Here is a 23,324-nt window from a genome sequence, read left to right on the forward strand (position 1 = left end):
CAACTGGTTCGTTTGCTGTTCCAATTCTGATGCTGTTAAGCTTGTCTTCTATCATAATACTAAATGTCATCAAATATTTCATTTTGTAATTTTCTCCATTCAAGAAGGTATTTTTCAGTATTCTACATTTTCCTTCAAATACTGGTAACGGCAGCATAATTCCAGCACCAGACACTTCATAGGATGTTAGTTTGTGAAATGTTTGCAAATTATGACGTTGGTCAGTGTGTCTATCGATAAGGGTATACGTTTCATCTATCCATTTTGATTTTGCATTTTCACACACTTCTTTATATATCTGTTCTTTATCCCTAGCAGCCTTACATACACTTCATTAGTCATCCTCCATCCACTCCAGTATGGTACGGGTAGTCACCTCTTTACTTGTTTGCATACAGCTGAGCCTGTCCATCAGACGGTCTATTCTACATTTTCCTTCTTTGTCAAATACTGGTAACGGCAGCATAATTCCAGCACCAGACTTTTCATAGGATGTTAGTTTGATTTTGCATTTTGACATTTTTTTTATATCTGTTCTTTATATTGTAGTTTTGTGCTTTCCTCCTCCTAAAGTGCTTTTAGCAGAATGTAGATCTATTTTAGCTGTTTTCACTTCTTCATTTGTTCATGGATGAATTGTTCTTCTTGGATTCAAGGGTACCCTAGCATTTTGGTATACATTTATCAATGCAATTTGTGAATTCTCTCAAGGAGAAGTCATATAGTTCATCCATACTTATATTATTGGAATCATTGAAGCTTTCTGTTGCGTCTTCTTCGTTTCATGATTTCCAATCTATTTTTCTCTGTTCTTTTACCACACCTTTTAAAAGGACATCATTTTCATGTGTGAGTAGGGGCAACATGGTCGAATAAAAAGAGTGTATGATTAGAAGTTGCAGCATGGATTTCAGCTCTTTTCCATTCGGAGTACCAGACCATGTGACTAACAGTAAAATGATAAATTCTTTACTCGCAGACAGTTTCTACTTACAGACAAGATATGGTAGAACATAGGAGCTGCCAGAGCTAAAAATAGAAAAAATTTCAAACGACATCTCCAAAACTGTTGGTCCGATTTTGGAATAATTTCACACAAATGGTCCTTATGCTACCCTCTACCAAGATTGTTCAAATTATACCGATATGTCAAAAAACATGGCCGCCAGAGGGCGTGGTCACTTTTCCCTATATGTATATAGAGGAAACTTTAAAAATCTTCTTGTATGAAACTGCTTGTCTGATTTTAGAATAATTTTACATAAGTGGTCCTTGTGTGACCATCTACCAAGATTAAATATAGATATTTATTTCGGTCTTATTGCAGGTCCAACATACTTTATTGGAAGGTAACTGAAGCTGCATTAAATTCAAATTGTATCGTATGAAATAAGACATGTCTTTTTAATAACGTTTCATCTGTACTTTATTTTGAGCTAGCAATTTGGTCTTATCCATGTTACATAGCATCCAACGAACGCTGAAATATCGTGACAGCCTATTCCCCTACGAAAAGGGTTGCTTTCATCAAATCCTTAAAATCCAATGAGACATAGCGAGACTTTATCTTCATTTAAAACACGGTTGTGATGTAATCCTTTGTTTGTTTTGTCCATTATATAGGTTATTGTACCGATACCGCTCTATACACACGATTATTTTACTATACCTGTCCATTATTAACCTGTAACTGTCCATTCTTAAAATAATGGATACTTTAAGAATGGACAGATACAGGTTAATAATGGACAGGTATAGTAACAACCTTGTACGTTGAGAGGTGCGAGTACATCAACCTATGAAATCCGAAAGTTTCGAAATATAAACTGCAACAATTTTTTTCAGAATTTGTAGCTTTAATAAAATAACCCTGAAGGGGAACGCATGATTTTGACCTAAATCGCCCCACAAATTATCAGTCAAATGAAAATCAAACAATGTGCCAAAAATAATCATATATATACCGACAGTTAGTTTAAATCTTCAACCGTTAGAAAGTCGTAAAGTCCTCTTTGTGTACTCCTGAATCGCAACAGAAAAGTATCGCAGATATACACCTGGTATGGCATTTTCAGTCGAAAATAGATATGAAAATAGGCAACGTAATGTAAAAACAAGAGCTGTCGGAGGACAGCAACGCTCGACTATTCAACAGCCGTGTCATTTGAATGAATATTAAAGTCGAAAAGGGGGTATCATTTTGTATAAAATTTCAAAAATGTTTATGGAAGATGTGCAAAGCATATCAGCTCATGACAATGGACAATTATGCAAGTTTCAATCCATTCTATTAGAAGGTACTGAGATACCAGTTTATATACAAAACATTTTACCAACAACTGCTTAGTCGAAAAAAATAGCATAATTTTATGAAAATGCAAAATAGAGTTATGACACCTGAGGACTGCATATCAGATCATCACAGTGAACAAGTGTGTGACGTTTTAATCCAGAGTTATGGTACCTGTGCAGTGTAAGCCAATGTATCACTGAATAAGGTTCATGTAAAGTGTTTAGAAACTGCCCCTCAGGTGAATTTTTGTTTTATGTTTTTAGGCATCATAGGCCTTTGTTTTTCATAAAATGTATACCAAACTGTTCAGAATATGTAGAAGAGTCTTTCAAGAGAATTGTTATGTTTGGAATAACAAATTTTCTCTTATATCACATGTACTTTGCTCGTCCATATTCTGTTGTCAAATTGTAGAAAATATTAAACTTTCTTTTCAAAAATATTTTGACATTATGTCTATACTTATTGTGTGTCTAACATATTTCTCCTGGTACTCCCCAGTGTTGAAAATGTTAAAAGCATGTACATTTCAAAACGTTGCAGTAATTGCGAAATGAAAGTGAAAGTATAGCTGTCAAAATGACAAAATACTGCTATGTTTAAGAAAATATGTAAGTTAACCATATTTCATTACTGGGAGTACCCAGATAAAAGTGCACACAACCAAAACAAACAAAGAAAAATACTTTTGAAAAAGAAGTTTATTCTACATATTTTCTACAAAACAGAACGTTGACAACCGAAGTGCACGCGATATTAAACAAAATATACATTCCTAAACAATCTACCCTTTTTATTATTTAAAGTATTTCCTACTTACTCTGAACATTTCAGTGTATTTATTATAAATGGTAATGGTCTGTGAGATATAAATTTCCAAAATTTATATTCACCTGAGGGATGGTCTCCAAACACTTTTGATGTACCTTAACCAAATCGGGAAGCCGACGCAGACTCATAGATGAAATAAAATAGTGGAAAACTGCAGGTCACCCAACACGACATAAACGAAATTGTTGCAGGCTCGGTTTGCTTGAACCTGTTCATGGACGGTAGTGGAAGTGCAAGCTACCGTCCGCGCCCTCTAGCCCCGGGCTGAGCAGAACTCAACATTTACACATGTACCATAATGTAATTTAGAGACGTCCGCAGATGTGTTCATACGGCGGTGCACACGGAACCTTCATTGATGCACAGAGTGCAATTCCATGAAAAGCGGATACAATAATGGCTGGGCCCTAAACGAGAAAACAATGGACAGAAATATCAAACTGGAGTCCAATAGCTCTACCTATTCTTTGAATAGTCGAGCTAAAAAGCATAATTTTCCTTTCTTTTTCAAATGCTGCAGACCTATCTTCCTCATTGCCAAAACTGACATTTGTTGCAGTCCTACCCAGAAATGAGCAATTTCACCTTTCTTCTACAAGCACACAGAAAAAAAAAGTGAAAAAAAAATAATAAATAAATAAATAAGAAAAACGTTAAGTTCTCTAAAGTTTTCCTGCATGTTTCGGTATTACCGTAAAATTTGGCCATAATGATCTCAGTTTAACAGTACAGTTTTTTTTTTACAATAACGATGTTGTTTATTGTGTAGTGTTGTAATAACAAAATATTTTCTCGTAAAAACGCGATACGAGTTATAACTAGTAAATACCCCATGTAATAAGTATAATTGTCTTCTAATAAAATTGATAGGATATCTCATGATTACGAGATAAGAACGATTGCTTTGTAATAATGATATAAAATACATACATACATTTTAGAATGTCTTCACCTGGACCCATCATTTACATAAAATTGCAAACACAGCACGGACAAAGCATGGACAACTAGTGATACATACATCATACGGCCAAGTTAAATTTTACTTTTTGTAAAGGTACTTAAAATCATTCGTAAATAAGACAAAACGAGATATGATCGAAACTTTCCTAAGAATCAGCACAGAATATCATTAGTGTTTAAAACACTTTTTATTGCAATACATTTTTATATGCAATCTAATTTAAACTCTATTTGACTTGGTATTTTGACTTAGCACAGAGACACAAATCAATGAATTGTCTTTGCCTCAAATAGGACAATATTAGGGACATTATATAATATCACGACAATCTTGAATTTTTCGTGAGGACCGTGTTTTAAGTCAGAGAAAAGCCTCAAACTATCCATTATGTGAAAGAATGGACAATCTCGGCGCGTTGCGCCTCGATTTGTCCATTCTTTCACATAATGGACAGTTTTCGGCTTTTCTCCTTTACATAAATGTACATCGATTCCCGAAGATCCTCTACGTAGGTGTTGTCAACAATATGTCCCTCAATGTCAAGCCATAGATGTGGGACGGAATGGTCTCAATGACGAGTTTGCCGTATACAAACAATATTTACTAACCCGCAGGCGTTGGAAAGCCATATCTTTTCTGTAAGTAGAAACTTTCTGCGAGTATAGAATTTATCACTTTATTTTTAGTCACATGTTCTGGTACTCCGAATGAAAAAGAATTGAAATTCATCCTGCAACGTCTTAAGTTAGTATTCTAATCATACACTCACTTAATTCGACCATGTTGCCCCTACTCACACATGAAAATGATGTCCTTCTAAAAAGTGCTTTAAAAAGTCACACTTACTTCAGTATTGCAAATCAGAAATGTCTCGAGATGTGTGAAACGGTAGACTTATACATTTACTTCCACACTTTAAAACAACCGTAATGTTTCAAAATGAATGAAAACTTTTCATTTCAATGGCAATGACTTCTCCATCTCGATAAATAAGTTCCTTGAACACCCGGTATGTCAACTTTAAATCGACCAAATCCAACAGCTTCTCGTATGGCGTGTAATGTGTTGCAATATTATATCTTCTATAACTATTGTCTATCTTTATATATTCATTCAATGTCTTAAAATATTTATTGTAAAACAGAAATATTTTTATCAATGTTTCATATATTTGTTCTATCTTTTGAAATATTTATTGTAAAACTAAAGAAAAATCTGTTTTATTTTCACATTTATATATTTATACACGAGCATTTTTGTGTTTTACATGACATGCCTTTTTGTTTCCATTACGTGTGTTAGAGATTCACCTGGAGGGGATTACTTTTATTTACACTGTCCCGTGTCTTTGGAACATGGTGGGGATAAGAGTGAGGTTGGGTGCGCACAATAAACCGGTTTAAGCTCCCCAGTGGTGTTTTTGCCACTAACCGTTCCAAGGCGGTGCCCCACTGTTCCTTTGTTTGTTCGTCTTGTCCTTGTGTGTTGACTTTGTGTGCGCGCGTGTGTGTATGCTTATTGTTCGTCTTGTCCTTATGTGTTGGCTTTGGGTGTGTGTGTGTGTGTGTGTGTGTTGTTCGTTTTGTCCTGATGTGTAGGCTTTGAGTGTGTGTGTGTGTGTGGTGCACGCGTTTGCGTGATGGGGGGTTCGTTTTGAGGAGGCTGCGCTTTTGGTGCGTGGCATTCCCTGTTTGATATTTTTCTTTGTTTTTAGTCCATTATATGTCATATTCTGTAATTTATTTGCTATTTATTGCATATGTTACTAAATATAGTAACAACTTTGCATTGAATTTAAACGTATATGAGCAGCGGGATGCCGATATTAGTTTTCGTGTGAGCTGGTGTGCCTGATATCGATATCAGGCACACTTCCGGCCATATCAGGCACACTTTCGGCTGCGCAAAACATCCAGATTTTATACTTCCACTGACATAATATGTCAAGTATATATAAACTAACATTTCTTTTACAAAAGGATGCATGGTAAATTAACGTAAATTCGCTAGATTCCTCTTCTAGTGTGGTTGAATAAGGTTGACACAAGAAACTACGGCCCCAGAATGCATTAATTTAAAACAAATGTTTGAAAGGAAATGACGTCAACGTCATCAGACAACGTCGACGTTCCCGCGCATTACATGAACATTCTATGACGCTGTGCAACATTAAATTATTTTGATCACTTTTTCCCTTTAACAGCAGAGTGAAACATAAGCAATAAAAAAGTTTATAAAGCAGGGCTAGTGTGCCTTAAGGCGAAATTGGCATACTGGACCGGTATAAGCCCCCGGGCCATTACCTCTCCTAGTATGCAAATATCGCCTTGAGGCACACCAGCCCTGTATAATAACCTCTAATTATATACATTACAGGCGCGTAGTACATTTGTTTCACGTATTTATTTAAAATCAAAAAGTTATTTAGAATAATACTTTTTTATGTGTCTGTTTTCAAGTTGCAGCTCCAAGTAGGATGTCTCAATATAACCATTATTTTCCTCAGTTGAATCGTTACTAAATTCAGTTATATCTAGGTGGCTGAATTGATACAAACTCTCTGAAGTTTCTTGTGGAAAACGAAGCTCAACTAGTCATAATTTCTACGCTACTTTTACTTTGGATACTGCACTTGGAACCAAACTTTTGATGACTTCAGGTAGCCTTGTTTTATTACAGCTCGGTGTGCTTTATGTAAGTAATTGTAAATTGTCCTTGTTTAGAACTTGAACCATCTTCTGAGCACCCGCATACGCAGCGGGAATGTTTTTATTTGAAATAATATCGTTGTAAAATTTGGTCCTTCACTTTCTGATCCATGTTTCTCAGACACAGTTGTTCTCATAAACGAACAGTTGCTTTACCCGTACATAAACTTTGCACATATCAATGGAGATGAATAACTCTTCACACGGGTTACTTCAAGTTTTTGCAACAGTTATTTCGCTTTACACATATGACACAATAATGGCAGAAGGGTAAATCGCAACGGAACCCCCAGCAACATTAGGGTAAAACGCAAATTTGTTGCCTGCGGAACCCCCAATTTTTAACAACTGTACTGTTGTAAAATATTTATGAATAAAACACCTGTGTCTTAACTGCATACGAGTTTTTAATCTAAGATAGTGAGAAATAAATGCCATATTTTTTTGGTCACTCAATGCCAATTCAAGGATATTCGCAAGGTCAAAAGGTTAAAAACAGTCTAAAATTACTGTTTCATCTGCAGTCGTTTTTCATTCTTTCCAAATTGAATGATATAAATTGTCATTTTTCATATCAGAATAGGTCTTTGTGAATGACAATTTCATTTGAAATAGTTTTAGAGAAGAACATTTGGTTACCGTGGTGAAACCAAATGGTTTTTATGTAGTTGCTATATTGATCTAGTTGGTGGATATAAATACGAGTGTGTAAGCTGTATTTGAAGAGAAAAACATGTTAAAACTCCCTTATAAGTGTTTGTAGTGAAAGATATATTTTGGGGGACTGATCGTGGTCTTTATCTAGGGCATATGCAACTTAAAAAATAGCCAAAAATCACTTTTAAACCTACACACATTTTGATTATTTTTAAATTGTACGATTTTTCATATCAGAATAGACCTGTGTGTTTGACAATTTTATTTGCAATCTTTATTGAGATATATTGAGTTAATAAGTACGAAAGTTACTGCAAGATGCAGCAAAAGGAAACTCCGCACCAAACAAAGCAGTGTACGCAGTACTGATAGAACAGGATATGATATAACGATATTGGTGTCTTTGTTGTAGACCCTAGGCAAACAGACAGTCTGATGGGGTTTCATGAATGTTGGAGAAAAAACATTGCCTTTGTAGTGTGAGCAAGATTTTTATTGTTGTATTTAGTGCTGATCATGACCCATGTGCGAAATTTATTTCGGTATATGGAATGAAATGTATTGCATACACAAGGTTGTGCTTAAATTTAGACTTACGTAGTTGTTCATCCGAAATGACTGAGTTTCAAACTTAGCTCAGATGTTATCAAGACCATTATTCTGATAAATGTCTGATCAGGAATGTGATATATGATACTTTCAAGTTAAATGATAAGGAAGGACTAAGATTTACAATGAATGAAACGTAACAAACATCATTTTATCCCGCCTAGGGACGTGAAACTCGCAATTTAAAAAAAAAAAAAACAAGAAAATTATAACCCAAGTGTTATATGTTGACGATTACGTTGGTGTATTTACTTAGAGGGTATTGTTGTTGTTGTTGTTTTCTTCACCTCCTCCTTAGGAGAACAGCTTCTGAATACGCAGCAATCAATATTGACTAAACAGTTCACTACTATAAACACCTTTACCACAATATACAGTCATATACTGATCAACTGGTATTTTGGAAGGACAAACAGTCAATGTTGTGCAATCAGCCACCTCTCAAGAAAGACCATTGTTCTGATATTGCTAAAGGTCAGTCTGTAAGAAACCTACATTGAGATAATAGAGCAAGGATACTTTAAAATGCAAGTCACCTTGGTTCAAAGGCCAGTTTTTGCATTATTATTAGGTGACATTTGTAAAAAGTTTGACTATAATTATGCATATCAAACATTAAACACATAAATACTTAACTTAAAAAAAATCAAAGTATAAAACTAAAAATATAAGACACTGTTTAATGGATGTTTGTGCCAGACGTATTTACTGTGTAAAAAGTTTGGTGTTGTTTACCGAAAGAGAAATGGGCATAGCCATGCCCACTTTAAGATGACAGAGCCTTGTACCTTTAAGAAGTTGCAGAGTGAGTTACAAACTTAATACATAGAAACAACGACATAGTAACAACACGGTACACAACATTGTTATCAAATGCACAATAATTCTAAACTAATGCTTATAGAGAAGTAGTAGTATTAAACTTACTTATATATAATCCAATAAAACTTAATTTTGAATATTAGCATACATTAACTTTACAAAGCAGTATCCGGAATTTCGGTTGGAATAAAAGGCCTATGAAATAAATGTTGCAAATAACAATGCCTACAATATGATAAATCAATATTTAAAGTAGAATGAAAAATAGAATTATTACACGTGGTGTCCGACACAAATTGCTTTCTTTTCTACTCTTTGATTTCTTTCCTGCTTTCTTTTTTTCTAGTGAAACTTATTTTCTCTATTGTGTTGTTAAATCTGATGCCATTATGTAAAGGAGAAAAGCCGAAAACTGTCCATTATGTGAAAGAATGGACAAATCGAGGCGCAACGCGCCGAGATTGTCCATTCTTTCACATAATGGATAGTTTGAGGCTTTTCTCTGACTTAAAACACGGTCCTCACGAAAAAATCAAGATTGTCGTGATATTATGTAATGTCACTAATATTGTCCTCTTTGAGGCAAAGACAATTCATCGATTTGTGTCTCTGTTCTAAATAAAAATACCAAGTTAAATGGAGTTTAAATTATATTGCATATAAATATTTATTGCAAATAAAAGTTTTTTAAATACTAATAATTTTCAGTGCTGATTCTTAGGAAAGTTTCGAACATATCTCGTTTTGTGATATTTATGAATGATTTGAAGTACCTTTACAAAAAGTAAAATTTAACTTGGCCTTATGATGTATGTATTAATAGTTGTCCATGCTTTGTTCGTGCTGAATTTGCAGTTTTATATAAATCAAGTAATTTAATAAATGACGAGTCCAGGTGAAGACATTCTAACATGTATGTATATGTATTTTATATCGTTATTAGAAAACAATAGTTCTTATCTCGTAATTACGAGATATTCCATCAATTTCATTAGAAGAAAATTACACGTATCACATGAGATCTTTACTCGTTATGACATATCTCGTTTTTACGAGGAAATATTTCGTTATTACAATAAATAACATCGTCATTGCAAGAAAATTCAAGTTCAATTAAGATCATTACGGCCAAATTTTCTGGTAATACCGAAACGTGCAATAAAACATTAGGGAACTTGACGCTGTTGTTTTTTGGTGTTTTTTTTTTGTTTTTTTTCCCTTTTGTCTTTGTAGTAGAAAGGTGAAATTGCACATTTCTTGGTAGGACTGCAACAAATATCAGTTATGGCAAAACTTTAACCAATTTTACACGAACACTGCAAGATACGTCTGCAGCATTTGAAAAAGAAAGGAAATTATGTGTTTTAGCTCGACTATTCAAAGAATAGATGGAGCTATTGGACTCCAGTTTGATTAATTCTGCCCATTGTTTTCTCGTTTAGGGCACAGCCATTATTTTATCTGGGAAACGTACGTACGCAGCCTTTCATGGAATTGCACTCTGTGCATCAGTGAACGCACACCGTCGTAAGAATACATCTGCGGATGCCTCTAAATTACATTCTGGTACTTATAACATGTGTAAATGTTGAGGTCTGCTCAATCTGGGGCTAAAGGGCGTGGACGGTAGCTTGCACTTTCACTACCGTCCATGAACAAGCTCAGTCAAACCGAGCCTGCAACATTTTCGTCTATATCGTGTTGGGCGACCTGTGGTTTTCCACACTTTATTTCATCCATGCGTCGGCGTCACGATTTGGTTAAGTTTTTGTATGTAAGCTGGTATCTCAGTAACCACTTGTGGGAATGGATTGAAACTTCACACATTTATTCACTTTGATAAATTGACTTACACTGCACAGGTTCCATAACTCTGTTTTGTATAACTTTTATTAAGGTTTTATATGTAAGCTGGTATTTCAGTACCTACTAATGGAAATGGATTGAAACGTCACACGCTTGTTCATTGTGATGATCTGACATGCAGTGCTCAGGTTCCATAACTCTACATTGTATTTTTACAACATTATGTCATTTTTTCGACTAAGCAGTTGTTGGTTAATTTTTTTAATGTAAGCTGGTATCTCAGTACCCACTAATGGGAATGGATTGAAACTTGCACAATTGTCCATTGTCACGAGCTGATATGCATTGTACAGGTTCAATAACCCTTTTTGCAATTTTACAAAATTATGCCCCCTTTTCGACTTTAATATCCATTTAATTGACAAGGCTGTTGAATAGTCGAGCGTTGCTGTCCTCCGACAGCTCTTTTTTTTACATTACGTTGCCTATTTTCATTTATTTTTGACTGAAAATGCCATACCTGCGATACTTTACTTCCGCGATTTAGGAGTACACAAAGAGGACTTTACTACTTTCTAACGGTCGAAGATTTAAACTAACATTCTGTAATTATTTTTGGCACATTGTTTGATTTTCATTTGACTGATAATTTGTGGGGCGATTTGGGATAAAGTCATACGTTCCTCTTCAGGGATTTTTATGCCCTCGAAGGGAGGCATATTAGTTTTCAACTGTCCGTTCGTTCGTTAGTTCGTTCCTTCGTCACAATGTTAACTTTTTGCATGAAGGCACTTTACTCGCGAACCACTGCACCCAGGACCTTCAAACTTCACATGCTGATAGTGCTTATTGAGTACACGACCCCTACTGACTTTGGGGTCACCAGGTCAAAGGTCAAGGCGCTGCGGGGGCATTTGTCACCATTAGTGACAGCTCTTGTTTTTATTGCAGTTACAAGTTCTGTAAAACGTTGCAGTTTAGTATTTCGAAACTTTCGAATTTCATAAGTTGATGTACTCACACCTCTCAACGTACAAGGTTGTAACTATACCTGTCCATTATTAACCTCTACCTGTCCATTCTTAAAGTATCCATTATTTTAAGAATGGACAGTTACAGGTTAATAATGGACAGGTATAGTAAAATAAACGTGTGTATAGAACGGTATCGGTACAATAACCTATATAACGGACAAAACTAACAAAGGATTACATCACAACCGTGTTTTAACATAGGCAAGATCAGACATTAAAAATAAAATTTAAATTTAAAATTTTGCTAATCGAAAGGAAAAAATCGTCATTCACGACATACACTGCACTGCACTCACAAAAAGGCCATCAATGATCACAAATACTTCTCGCCTGTGGGCGAGGAGAATAAGCTTATACTTAAATGTGTAAAATAAACGTTATATTTCAAGGTCAATCAAGATCATTTCAAGTTCATACATTAGGTTAAAGTGTTACAATGACCTATGTATCACTTTTTTATCTTCTCCAAAAAGACGTTCTATTTCCTTGCATTAACAAATAAGCTAAAGCCTAGCCCCACCCAACTTATATGAATTGAGTGACAAGTTTTAATAATATCAATATTGAAAACAGTTTTGTTTTGTATGAAAAAAAATCTTAAATTACAATCACTGTATTTTTCATTTCGAAAGCTATATCTAAGTTCCAACATATCTATGTTCCAACGCTTAAAATTCACGAAAAACATCCTTGTTGTCGAATATTTTAAAATACTAAGAAAATAATAGATTAAATGACCGGGCAGTGTTTGCTCATAAAAATATCACTATTTAAAACATGTTTAAGTCTGGAGGGTTTTCGACCTAGTTTGAGCCAATATGGTAAGGAAATATAGACATACCCTACATGAACGTGTAGTAATGAGTCTAACCAAGATTGAGCACCTGGATGGATCAAGCTTTTGAGGAAAGGTCATAGAAGGTGACCGGTAAGAATTCAAACTTAGAAACTCTGGAAGGTTTTCGACCTAGTTCGAGCCCCTACCACCTGAACATACTATACATGTAAGTGAAGGTATATATCCTGTATACAGTTTGTAATCTGGAGTAGCTCTAGAGGCTATGGGGTAGGTCATACATTGATGTATAGTAGTATATGTTCAAGTCGCTACATGTTGGGTACACTATATTGATGTGTAGATAGATGATTCCACTTCGAAGAGTCAAAAGTCGTCCATTACATTTTTGGCCTTTGACAGACGGACAGGCGTTCAAATTTTGCGGATAAAAGGACAAGATACGAAGTCGAAATTTCGTGTTATTAACTCGAAATTTCTACTTAGAATCTCGAAATTTCGAATTAAGTAACTCGAAATTTCGAGTTAATAAATAAAACACATCTGGCACTAATGCTCTTCCATATTAAAACGCCTTTAAAATAGTAGAACACCTTTCTTGACATCAATTGGTGTACATGTCAAGAAATATTTTCTTAAAATTGTTAGAGGGGAAATGTGTCTTTCTTTTGGGGAACATAAACTATCCTTAGGGGAGAATATAGCTATTAGGGAAACAGTCTCTATTCGGCTGTAAAAATCAACAACAAAAAATAATTGCAACGTTGAAGCAGAACTAGTCTATTTCTACTTGTGTGTGTTTACTCGAGTATATCGGTGCTAATTCCAGCTGTTGGTGGAAAAGTTTTATAAGCTAGGGTTTGGACATTTTGGTTGGTTGTTGTGATGTTTCGTTTTATGAGGTAAGAGTTTTATTTGCATTTGAAGCTTTTCTAATGATATAAATTATGTATTTCAGTATAAATCTGTAGCTAAGTCAAAACCCAAGATATTTTGCGTTCGAGACAGATTCTACGTTTTGACCATAAAGTAGATACTGATTAATTTTTTGTGATGTTAGGTGTCTGGCATTTGAAAGGATCAGACTACATGTCCCACCCATTTTCCAATTTTTCCAACTAGTTAAAATCTTTTTGGAAGATTGTGTAAGTTAGACTACTGTATCATGGACTTGTGGCGGACTTTTTACTAGATTGTTTATATCTCTATATAGAGTACAGAAATCCGATGACAGGGTCTTGTGGAACACCAGATGTTATATGTACTTCTTTGGAATGGTTAACCTCCAAGGCTAAATACTGACTTCTATTGTGCAGGAATGCCTCAGACCACTCGAGAAATTGTAGGCAAACACCACAATCTTGAAGTTTTAGAAGTTTGAATGGATGACATAGTCAAGAAATGCACTTAGGTCGAGCAAGATCAATTTAGTTTGTTTACAATTGGTAATGTTTTTTTTCCAGTTCTGTTAATACAATCAGTTGAGTCTCACAAGTCATGTTGCAGGTCATGCAGAATGTTGTATTAAGTAAGGTGAGCAAAACCATCGGAAGCAAATCAAAAGCCTTTGCCCAATCTGCTGGACTAATAACTCTAGGAGAGAAAAAGTAAAAAGTCAGTCAAAAAGTTTCAAAAAGATGAGCACTGAAAAAGTCAAATAAGGGTTGCCCAGAAACGAAAATACAATGTATAAAGACAAAACGGGACACGTTCATCATGTACAATTTCACGACTATGACAAATGGCAAAACATGAAATGACAGGATGATGGTAACAGACATTTAAGACATCAAAGGGATAGATTGAAACGTTTTTTATGAATATGCCAAAGCTTCCATATTAAGTTTATTTATTATAAGTGATTTAAATCACAAACATATTGTGATATTGAAGATATTTGCCATGTACACTTGTACTTTCAAACAAAAAATGTAACCAAATAGCTAAATAGTAATTGTTAGCCATTCCCCTTTTTTGCTGCTACTTTTTAGATATTCTATTTTTTTTTCAAATTAAAGCGAACGATGGACGCAGCAAAACATATTTCTTATCAGATAGAGTTACGGATAAATCTCAGTGAAAAAGCTGCTGAAGGTGTGATTAATAATGAATCACGGTTGTCCCTATATTATCATAGTGTACGTAGAATTACATGTAAATTTGATACTACCAAATTATTATGAATATTTTCTAATATCATTCCCGGCGCGTGGAATCAGTGGAAGGGGTGATGTGGCAAGATACCCATGTTGCACTTTAAAAAGTAATTACAACTCGATGAATGTTTACATCTTAGGATTCGTCCACAAAGTAGTTCGAACGAATATTTTCGCACTACTATTTTGACCGATCGATAAGACAAAATGATTAAATGCTTAAATATTTCACAAGGGCATAAAAGTTATCTGTCTGTACAGTTTTACCAGATAGGTTCTTAATTTGATCAAGTATGACTTGCGACTTATAAATGAGGATATATCTAACTAACAGGAGTCACCTACTTGCAAGAAATGCGTTAAATTACTATTCAAAGGGAATTTGGTAAGAAAAAAAAAAAATCTACTCATCCAAATTAGCCTCCTGAAATTAGATACAGGCTAGATATATAGATGAGGTAAATAGAACATTTATTTTTACTCTTAAACTCATATTATAATTCATACTATAATCAAATCGAGTCAAAGTAATAATAGAATGACAGATCCTTGTGTTCAAGATAATGTTTTTCTTTGAAATGGCCTACAACTTTTCGACAACTTGTTTATACTTATATATTTTTTTCTAAATTTTGATGGCCATTTGATATATATGGGCAAGATATTATAATGAACAGAACAGAACAGAATAAATTTTTATTCACTTGAACTAAAAGTTCCTCGTGGTAAACACATTTACAAACAAAATAACATGGCATGAAAATAAAAATGATATATACATTTTTAACGAATTCTGACATTTATATATATATTTCAGGATTTGGATGGACGGATTAACATTTAATTACATACAAATACCATACAGTTAGTTATAATAGTAAACTTAAACTTGGTACCGTCGCACCCTTGCGACGCAAACCAACTACGCGCCAAAAACTCTTCACTACAAACGAGGTGTATGTCTACGCTTACCAACAAATCTTACAATGTAGATGAGTAAAAGATAAGTCGTTAAGCGCATAGATGCAGCAAAGCCATGTTCAGCATGAAAAGCATGTAGGCAAAATGTCCATCGTTCACAATGTTGTAACTACAAGTGACCTCTATGCTTATTGAATGTACGTCATGATTGGCGTCTTCACGTCTGACCATGTTTAATTTACTAAAATACGCACGTCTAAATTCAGCGCTATGTAAAATGGACACTTTACAACTACATGTTTCGTTACAATATCAGACAATACACATTCACATTCATTTAATTATATTAAGATTCAGTAGAAAGGACATTAATGCTTTGATAACAGCAATAAACGACTACTGTTTATAGAATACAAAAAAGTAGTTCAGGACTATTCATAAGCTGGTATCCAATTCCACAGCTTCATAAATGAATTTGCATAACATTTTTATTTCATTTTTTTCTGCAACTGTTTAATAATTGTGTAAATTTAAACATACTGGGTCTATTTCTATAATAACTTTTAATATACAACTTTCTTAACATTTCAAAAGCTAAAGCTGGACACTTAAAAACAAAATGGAATTCATCTTCAATATCATTGGAATTACAAATTACACAACCTATTTGATTATTTTCTAATCTCTCACTTGAAAATCTACCTTTTTGTATTCTGAGACTATGTGCTGAGATTCATATTTTTGTTAATGCTATTCTAAGTTTTCTCGAAACGATATTTTCTATATAAGATTCCAATGCAAAATTAACTTTAGTGGATCTATACAATATAAATACATTATTCAGATCTACACTAGCTCTCCATTCTTATATTTACTCGTCTGATAATCTCTTTTTAAAAAATTCAAGAATATATACATTGAAAAACTCCTGATATTACATAAATATAATAAATAATTGTTAATATGCAGTTCTTTCTAAAAAAAACTATAAGCCAAACATTTCAAAAGGACCATCTGGAATAGGACTATGTTTAATATGATGTTCAATATGATGAAGTTGAAGCTGCTCTGCTAAAAGTATTCATTGATGTGATGTAGAAGTTAGCATCATACTGAATTTCAAAACGTATCACATTTATTAAGAAACAGATAACTTAATTATGAAGGATATTGTGATAAATATGGCGCCATTTTACAGACATATTTATACATTATTTCATCGCTGCACACAAATCTTAATTTATTTACATTAGAAACCCTTGTAACCAAAAATGGAAATAATAATTTAAAGACATCAGTCTTTATGAAAATGGCGACCGTTTTTAAAATGGCCGACCTAAATATCATTTGAACAATTTCATTTAAATGTTGAAATTATTTCTATTTAAACATTTATAAAAAGTCAAACTGCATTCAAAGTACAGTTTTAAGCAACAATTATTCATTTATTTTAGCATGATTATACGTTTTTTCCCCAACAATATGACCAAAATTTTCTAAATAACCGCATGAAATGGAACTTTTAAAAATATAAGTAAGTTAAAGGTGTCCCAAAAGAAGACCCAATGTACTTATATGTGTCATTACTATATTCTATTCTTTGTTTATTTTAGTCAAGTTATCTAGCTGCTCTGTTTTTGAAATATGTGTTTATACCAAACAATTGTTCAATTCATCAATAGAAATTACCAAAGCTTTCGTGTTCCATATCCATCACGTACATACATGTACACACCAGAAGGGCAAAATAAATTTCCAATGAAAATATCTTCATTTGTGTCAAGTTACATCAAAATCCCTCCATACATGAAGAAGAAACTCTCCGGACAAAGTCATTCTTGAATTCGAACTTTGACCTCTACGTGTGACCTTGACCTTAGACCTAGGGACCTGGTTCTTGCGCGTGACACTCTGTCTCATGGTGGTGAACATTTGTGCCAAGTAATATTAAAATCCATTCAAAGATTGTTAAGTTATAGACTGTGCCCTTTTGGCATTGACTTCCAAGTTTGACCTTTGACCTTTCAGCTAAGGGCCCGGGTTTTGCGCATGACACGTCGTCTTATCATGGGAAACATTTGTGCAAAGCAATTTTAAAATCCCTTTATGAATGACAGAGTTATGGACCGGACACGAATCAGACCCTGTTCATGCCATGCTAACATTTGACTGCCAAGTGTGACCTTAACCTTTGAGTTAGGAGTCTGAAAGTTGTGCAAGACACATCGTCTTATTATGAGGTACATTTGTGCCAACAGATATTAAAATCCCTTTATGGATGACAGAGTTATGGACCGGAAAGGAAAAAAGCCCTGTTGACATTTGACCTCCAATTGTGACCTTGACCTTTGAGCCAGGTCCGAGTTTTGCGCCTGACATGTCGTCTCATCATGGGGAACATTTGTGCCAAGTAATATTAAAATCCCATGATGAATGACAGAGTTATAGACCGAACACGGAATTACGGACGGACAGAGGGACGGACGAAATGACAAACGGACGGACGTCAACCAGAAGGAGAATAATAAACAAATCATTCAGCTAATACATGTAACTTAAGAAAATACATAAATTAAGAAGGACGAAGCTGAATGCTGGTTAAAAATATTTAATTATTTTATTACCTTTGCTGCCGTTGTAATTATATGCTGTAACAAGTATGGTATTCTGGTTATGATTGCAGGCTAAGCCAAATGGAAAACGAACATTTTCTGTCAGCGAAAAGTATTGATCGATTTTGCCTGTTTCTTGTTTAAAAGACTGGATTCGATTCTTCTCGTTTTGTGATATGTACAATCGTTCGCCACATACTATCATATTGTCGATCTCACCATTTTCTACCGCTATTGTCCATATACATTCACCATTACTTATCATATATTTTCGAATACTGGAAGAGTAAACATCGTATATAAAAATGGCTATAGTGTCTCTATCAACAGCACAAAATTGCGGCCAAAACATGTTTGATTCTATTTCTTTTAAGTCAAGAGTCACCACTGTATCATTTAAATCAATCGATGTCTGTTCCGTACTTGACGCAAAAGAAGAAGCGGTACCTGAATATGAGCTTAAATCTGACTCTGTCCGTTTTAAAGAAATCGCACACGTACAAACCTCAGACTGACAACAAACTAGCCCGTCTATTGCATCTATAAACAACTGTTTTTCAATACCTTCCCTATGAACTGCCTTATATGCATTTGACGTTTCTATACTTCGACCATTTGCCCATTCAATCTGTATGAAACCGGATGAATGGGAGGAACTGGACGAAGATGACGAGCGATGTCTGTGATGGCCATGCGTTCTGTCTCTGTAAGCAAGGCATGGTGACTGAGAACGTGCCCGTGGGTTCATTGGATGTCTCCGGTGTTTGTTTGGCCTGGTAGCTTGTTGGAGTGTGCCCAGTTTTAAACACGATAAAAAGTCTCTAGACGGTGCAAACTTAAACTCCTTTTTCTTAACACTGGCAACCGCATTTCCGACAAGATGATCTATTTCCATTTGGCTCTCATAATCTAATGATAACTTTCTGAAACACATTGTATTAAGATTTATTAAAATGGTATTTCAGATAGATGCTTAAAATAAGATAGATAAAACTGGCATGCACTTTTGAACAATTTATAATAAATACAATATCTTTCGAGAAGGCGAACAGGTTCATGTTGAAACATTTTCAAATTTGTAAAATAATAATTGTATAAAAAATCAAATAACTAAAAACCGTGGAATGACAAGTCTGTTGTTCGTACGTTTGTACTTTCTCTTTAGTTTCCAGTAGAATGCCTATCAGTCTAGCCGACACGTCCTGTATTTCCGTTAATGCAACACTTTCCATTTTCTCGTACATTTTTCTTAGCTTTGCTACCTCTTGCCTAGCCGAATGTTCCATCTGTAAGACACTACTATAGGCAGATTCAAGACGAAAGTTTGCATTTTGCCTCAGAAACGATTCATCCTCATACTTTTCATTGAAGTCATCCCCTGTGAATGTGATAAACAATGGACTTAGAAGATCAGTAAGATGTCATTTTACAAGAAAATACTTGACATTAAAGCATTTTGAAATCTTTGTGCACTTGACATCGCCTTGGTTATAGTTAAAAGTACAAATATTACCAAAATATTCATGTATTATGCTAATCTTGTTTACGAATGCTGAGCTTAGATAATACGAAGGAATTTAGTATTTAAACAAAATGGTATTTTGGTAAACCATAAAAAAATCATGAAGCTTTTTAATCATACTTAGAAGCTCAGCAAATCCCGTTATCTAACGTTATCAAGAAATGTTTTAAAACATTTGAACCCTCACCGATGTGGGTTCGAGCCTTACTCGGGGCGTTGAATTCCTAATGCGAGGAAGCTATCCAGCTGTCTTATGGAAGGTCAGTTGTTCTACCCAGGTGCCCGCCCCTGATTAAATTATGCACGAACGGGCACCTGGGGTCTTCTTCCACAATCAAAAGCTGGAAAGTCGCTATGTGACCTATAATTGTGTCGCTGAGGGGCATGTGATTTGAAGACAGCGACCGTAACCACCCGGTTAATATTAGATGATAATAGAGTGTGATATATGACTGACTGCTTGTGAGAACAAAATATCGAAGAAATGCGATACACATGGTTCAATAGAAATCCAATTAACAAAGCAAGGCTTGACATTTTTCTGGTTTAAAGTATATTTTACACAGAACTAATGGAAGTTTCAATTGAGCCTGGGTACAGAACAGACCATTCAAAGTTATCATTAAGATTTGAATTTCGTAAATTTAGAAAAGGGAGGACAGTTTGGATATTTAACTACTATTCTTGCATAAAAACTACTTTTTTTTCACTTGATCCGCCCATGTATTAACGGGAGAAAAATCGTGTGCAAACAAGGCAATTCACGTGCTGTTAAAACATGATTTTTATTTTTGAAATGCTTTGTCAGGGATGTATATACTGGCCAGTATGTATTTCTGCGCAGATTGACATCTGGTATCTGCGTCTTGATTCTTCCATAATATTCTCTTCTTGTAGCATAAAAGATGCAGTCAAATCCATAGTATGTTCTGCTGTATCAGTTACCAAAACCAAACGCACTACCCCCCCCCCCTCCCACCCCACCCAAAAAAATGTACGTACTCGCTCCACCCTTGTTTACACCCCCTTTTAGAAGTCGGAGTCGATTCATTTTTTGTTGATAAGCGTGAATGTATAAGAACTGCGTGTAACTTGCGCAAATGTTTGTTTTTAGGAATCATTTTAATGATTAATATAAGTATCAATCGGATTGTTTTTATCTAAGTTCGCGAAGAATTCGGATAAAACATTTGAAAGCTTGTCACTACGTTCGTACTCATCCGTACTCTAAATGTGTACGTACTCAAAATAATTCGAATGTAAAGTTATTATTCTTAAAACTGTGTTCCTGTTAAACAAACTTTTAAGTTATATGCACAATTATGGGTAATGTAACGTTTGTAATAACTAGAAATAAAAATAAGATGCTCAAAAACCTTCAAATCACGCTTTTGGTAGTGTTGTTGATATGTGTGCCCCGGTTATGGATATTTAAAACATGTTTACCGTTTCCAAGAACAATCGAATGGTAACTAAAAATGTACCGGAATCGTAAAGTCATCACATATGAAAACAATGCATTCAGTCGTTGTGTAATGTTTTTTTATGCAAGAATAGCGATAATACACGTTTGTTTTGTGTATTAACGTCTGCAGAAGCCCTTGGGATATGTTTGTGACCTCGACCTTCGGTCTCGGTCACAAACAATCCCGCGGGCTTCTGCAGATGTTAATACACAAAAAAAAAACGTATATTATCCCTACATTTGTTAAAGGATACTTTATATGTTGAACAGATAATAATCACATAGAGCAAATCAAAATACAGTATGCTTCAGAAATTCAGACTATAAGTGGTCATGTGGAAAATATAACTAGGCCTAATGAACATATCAAATTTGGAATTAGTTATTCATTTTTTTGACACTCTTTTGATGGAAACCAGAGGGAAAACTATTTCTTGTTCATCATGTAAACTCTTGAAACTCTTGTAAAATGAAACAGTGTACCTTTCATACAATATGTGAAAATTCTTGCAATTATGATAAACAAAACCAAAATATTTAGGACATTATGTTGAAAAATACAGAGTATCTGTTGTCACAATATGCACATGGTACTACAATATTCATAGATGGAACTGAAAGATCTCCTAGAAATACTATGCTACTATGAAATTTTATGCCAAAATTTAGGGATTGGACAGTAATGTGGATAAAACAAATGCAGTTTCGATTGGATCTATAAAAAACAGTAACATTAGAATATGCATGGATTTGGGTCTTCTATAGGAACAAAACAGTATCAAGCTTATGCGTAAATTTTCCTGTTAACCTTAAAGATATTGGAAATAACAATTATAACTCAAAACTAGAAGAAACAAGTGAATGAAGTATTGCCATGCAATACAAAGTCCCCTACTGGAAGGCACCTAATGTTCTCTACTGCAGTATAACATAATGAACTGATATCTGTCAATGATGTATAAACAATATTGTACTATATATACAATATAATATAACAAAGCACTTGGATTAAAAGTTGCATATATAAAAACGTACAGTTGTTTTCATTTGGAATTCTTTTAGGCCGATTATACAAAAAGTTATCATAAAAGTTATTTATAGTAAAACAAAGTGAAATTAACCCTGAAAAAAATCTATATAAGTCCACAAGAAACTCTTTACCAGGTAGAGATAGATCAAAATACACCTAACAATTGGATGTACCATGCAAGTTGTACCACAGAAAGTGGTCTGGATATTTCCCTATGGCCAGTAATAAAAAAGTTACAATATAATCTATTTATAGTAAAACAAATGGACGTAATTCTAAAAAAAGTGTGCCTCATGGTAGTGAACATTTGTGCCAAGTTACATCAAAATCCCTCCATGCACGAAGAAGACATGTTCCGGACAAAATCATTCTTGAATTTGACTTTTGACCTTTAAGTATGACCTTGACCGTAGACCTAGGGACCTGGTTCTGGCGCATGTCAATTCGTCTCATGGTGGTGAACATTTGTGCCAAGTTACATTAAAATCCCTCCATGCATAAAGAAGAAATGCTCCAGACAAAGTCATTTTTGAATTTGACCTCTAAGTATGACCTTGACCTTAGACCTAGGGCCGGGGCTTTGCGCAAAACATGTTGTCTCATCCAGGGGAATGTTTGTGCCAACTGATATTTAAATCCTGTTTTACATGACAAAGTTATAGACCAGACAGGAAAAAATCCTATTGACCTTTAAGCTAGGGTTTCGGGTGTTGCGCATGACACGTCGTCTCATCATGGGGAATATTTATGCCAAGTAATATTGTAATCCCTTGATTGATGACAGAGTTCTGGACCGGACAGGAAAAAAAACCCTATGGACCGGACAGGAAACAGACACTGTTCATGCCATCCTACATTTGACTGCTAAGTGTGACCTTGACCTTTGAGCTACTGGTCTGAAATTTGTACAAGACATATCGTCTTATTATGAGGTACAATTGTGCCAACTGATATTAAAATCCCTTCAAGGATAGGAGAATTATGGACCGGACAGGAAAAAAGCCCTGTTGACATTTGACCTCCAACTGTGACCTTGATCTTTGAGCTAGGGGTGTGGGTTTTGCGCATGACACGTTATCTCATCATGGGGAACATTTG

General features: G+C 34.7%; 1 protein-coding gene across 1 annotated transcript; it reads right to left on the minus strand.

The window, feature by feature from the left end:
• Positions 1 to 334: 334 nt before the first annotated feature.
• LOC123547929 (uncharacterized) lies at positions 335 to 19,758 on the minus strand. Its single transcript, XM_053550535.1, has 3 exons — positions 19,356 to 19,758; positions 18,222 to 19,132; positions 335 to 450 (listed from the first exon to the last, which is right to left on the minus strand). Exons 1-3 carry the CDS (start codon positions 19,493 to 19,495, stop codon positions 335 to 337), a joined length of 1,167 nt encoding a protein of 388 aa, XP_053406510.1. The 5' UTR covers positions 19,496 to 19,758.
• Positions 19,759 to 23,324: the final 3,566 nt, after the last annotated feature.

Source organism: Mercenaria mercenaria, chromosome 9 (assembly GCF_021730395.1).
Source record: "Mercenaria mercenaria strain notata chromosome 9, MADL_Memer_1, whole genome shotgun sequence".
Lineage (NCBI taxonomy): Eukaryota > Metazoa > Mollusca > Bivalvia > Venerida > Veneridae > Mercenaria > Mercenaria mercenaria.

Bases quoted from the DNA above. Each gene is read 5' to 3' on its own strand.
- LOC123547929 (XM_053550535.1), bottom strand. From the start codon at position 19,495: ATGGAACATTCGGCTAGGCAAGAGGTAGCAAAGCTAAGAAAAATGTAC. The intron at 19,133-19,355 runs GTACGAACAACA...AATGTGTTTCAG, and splicing joins ACTAAAGAGAAAGTACAAAC to AAAGTTATCATTAGATTATG. The intron at 451-18,221 runs GTAATAAAATAA...TGCCGTTACCAG, and splicing joins TAATTACAACGGCAGCAAAG to TATTTGACAAAGAAGGAAAA.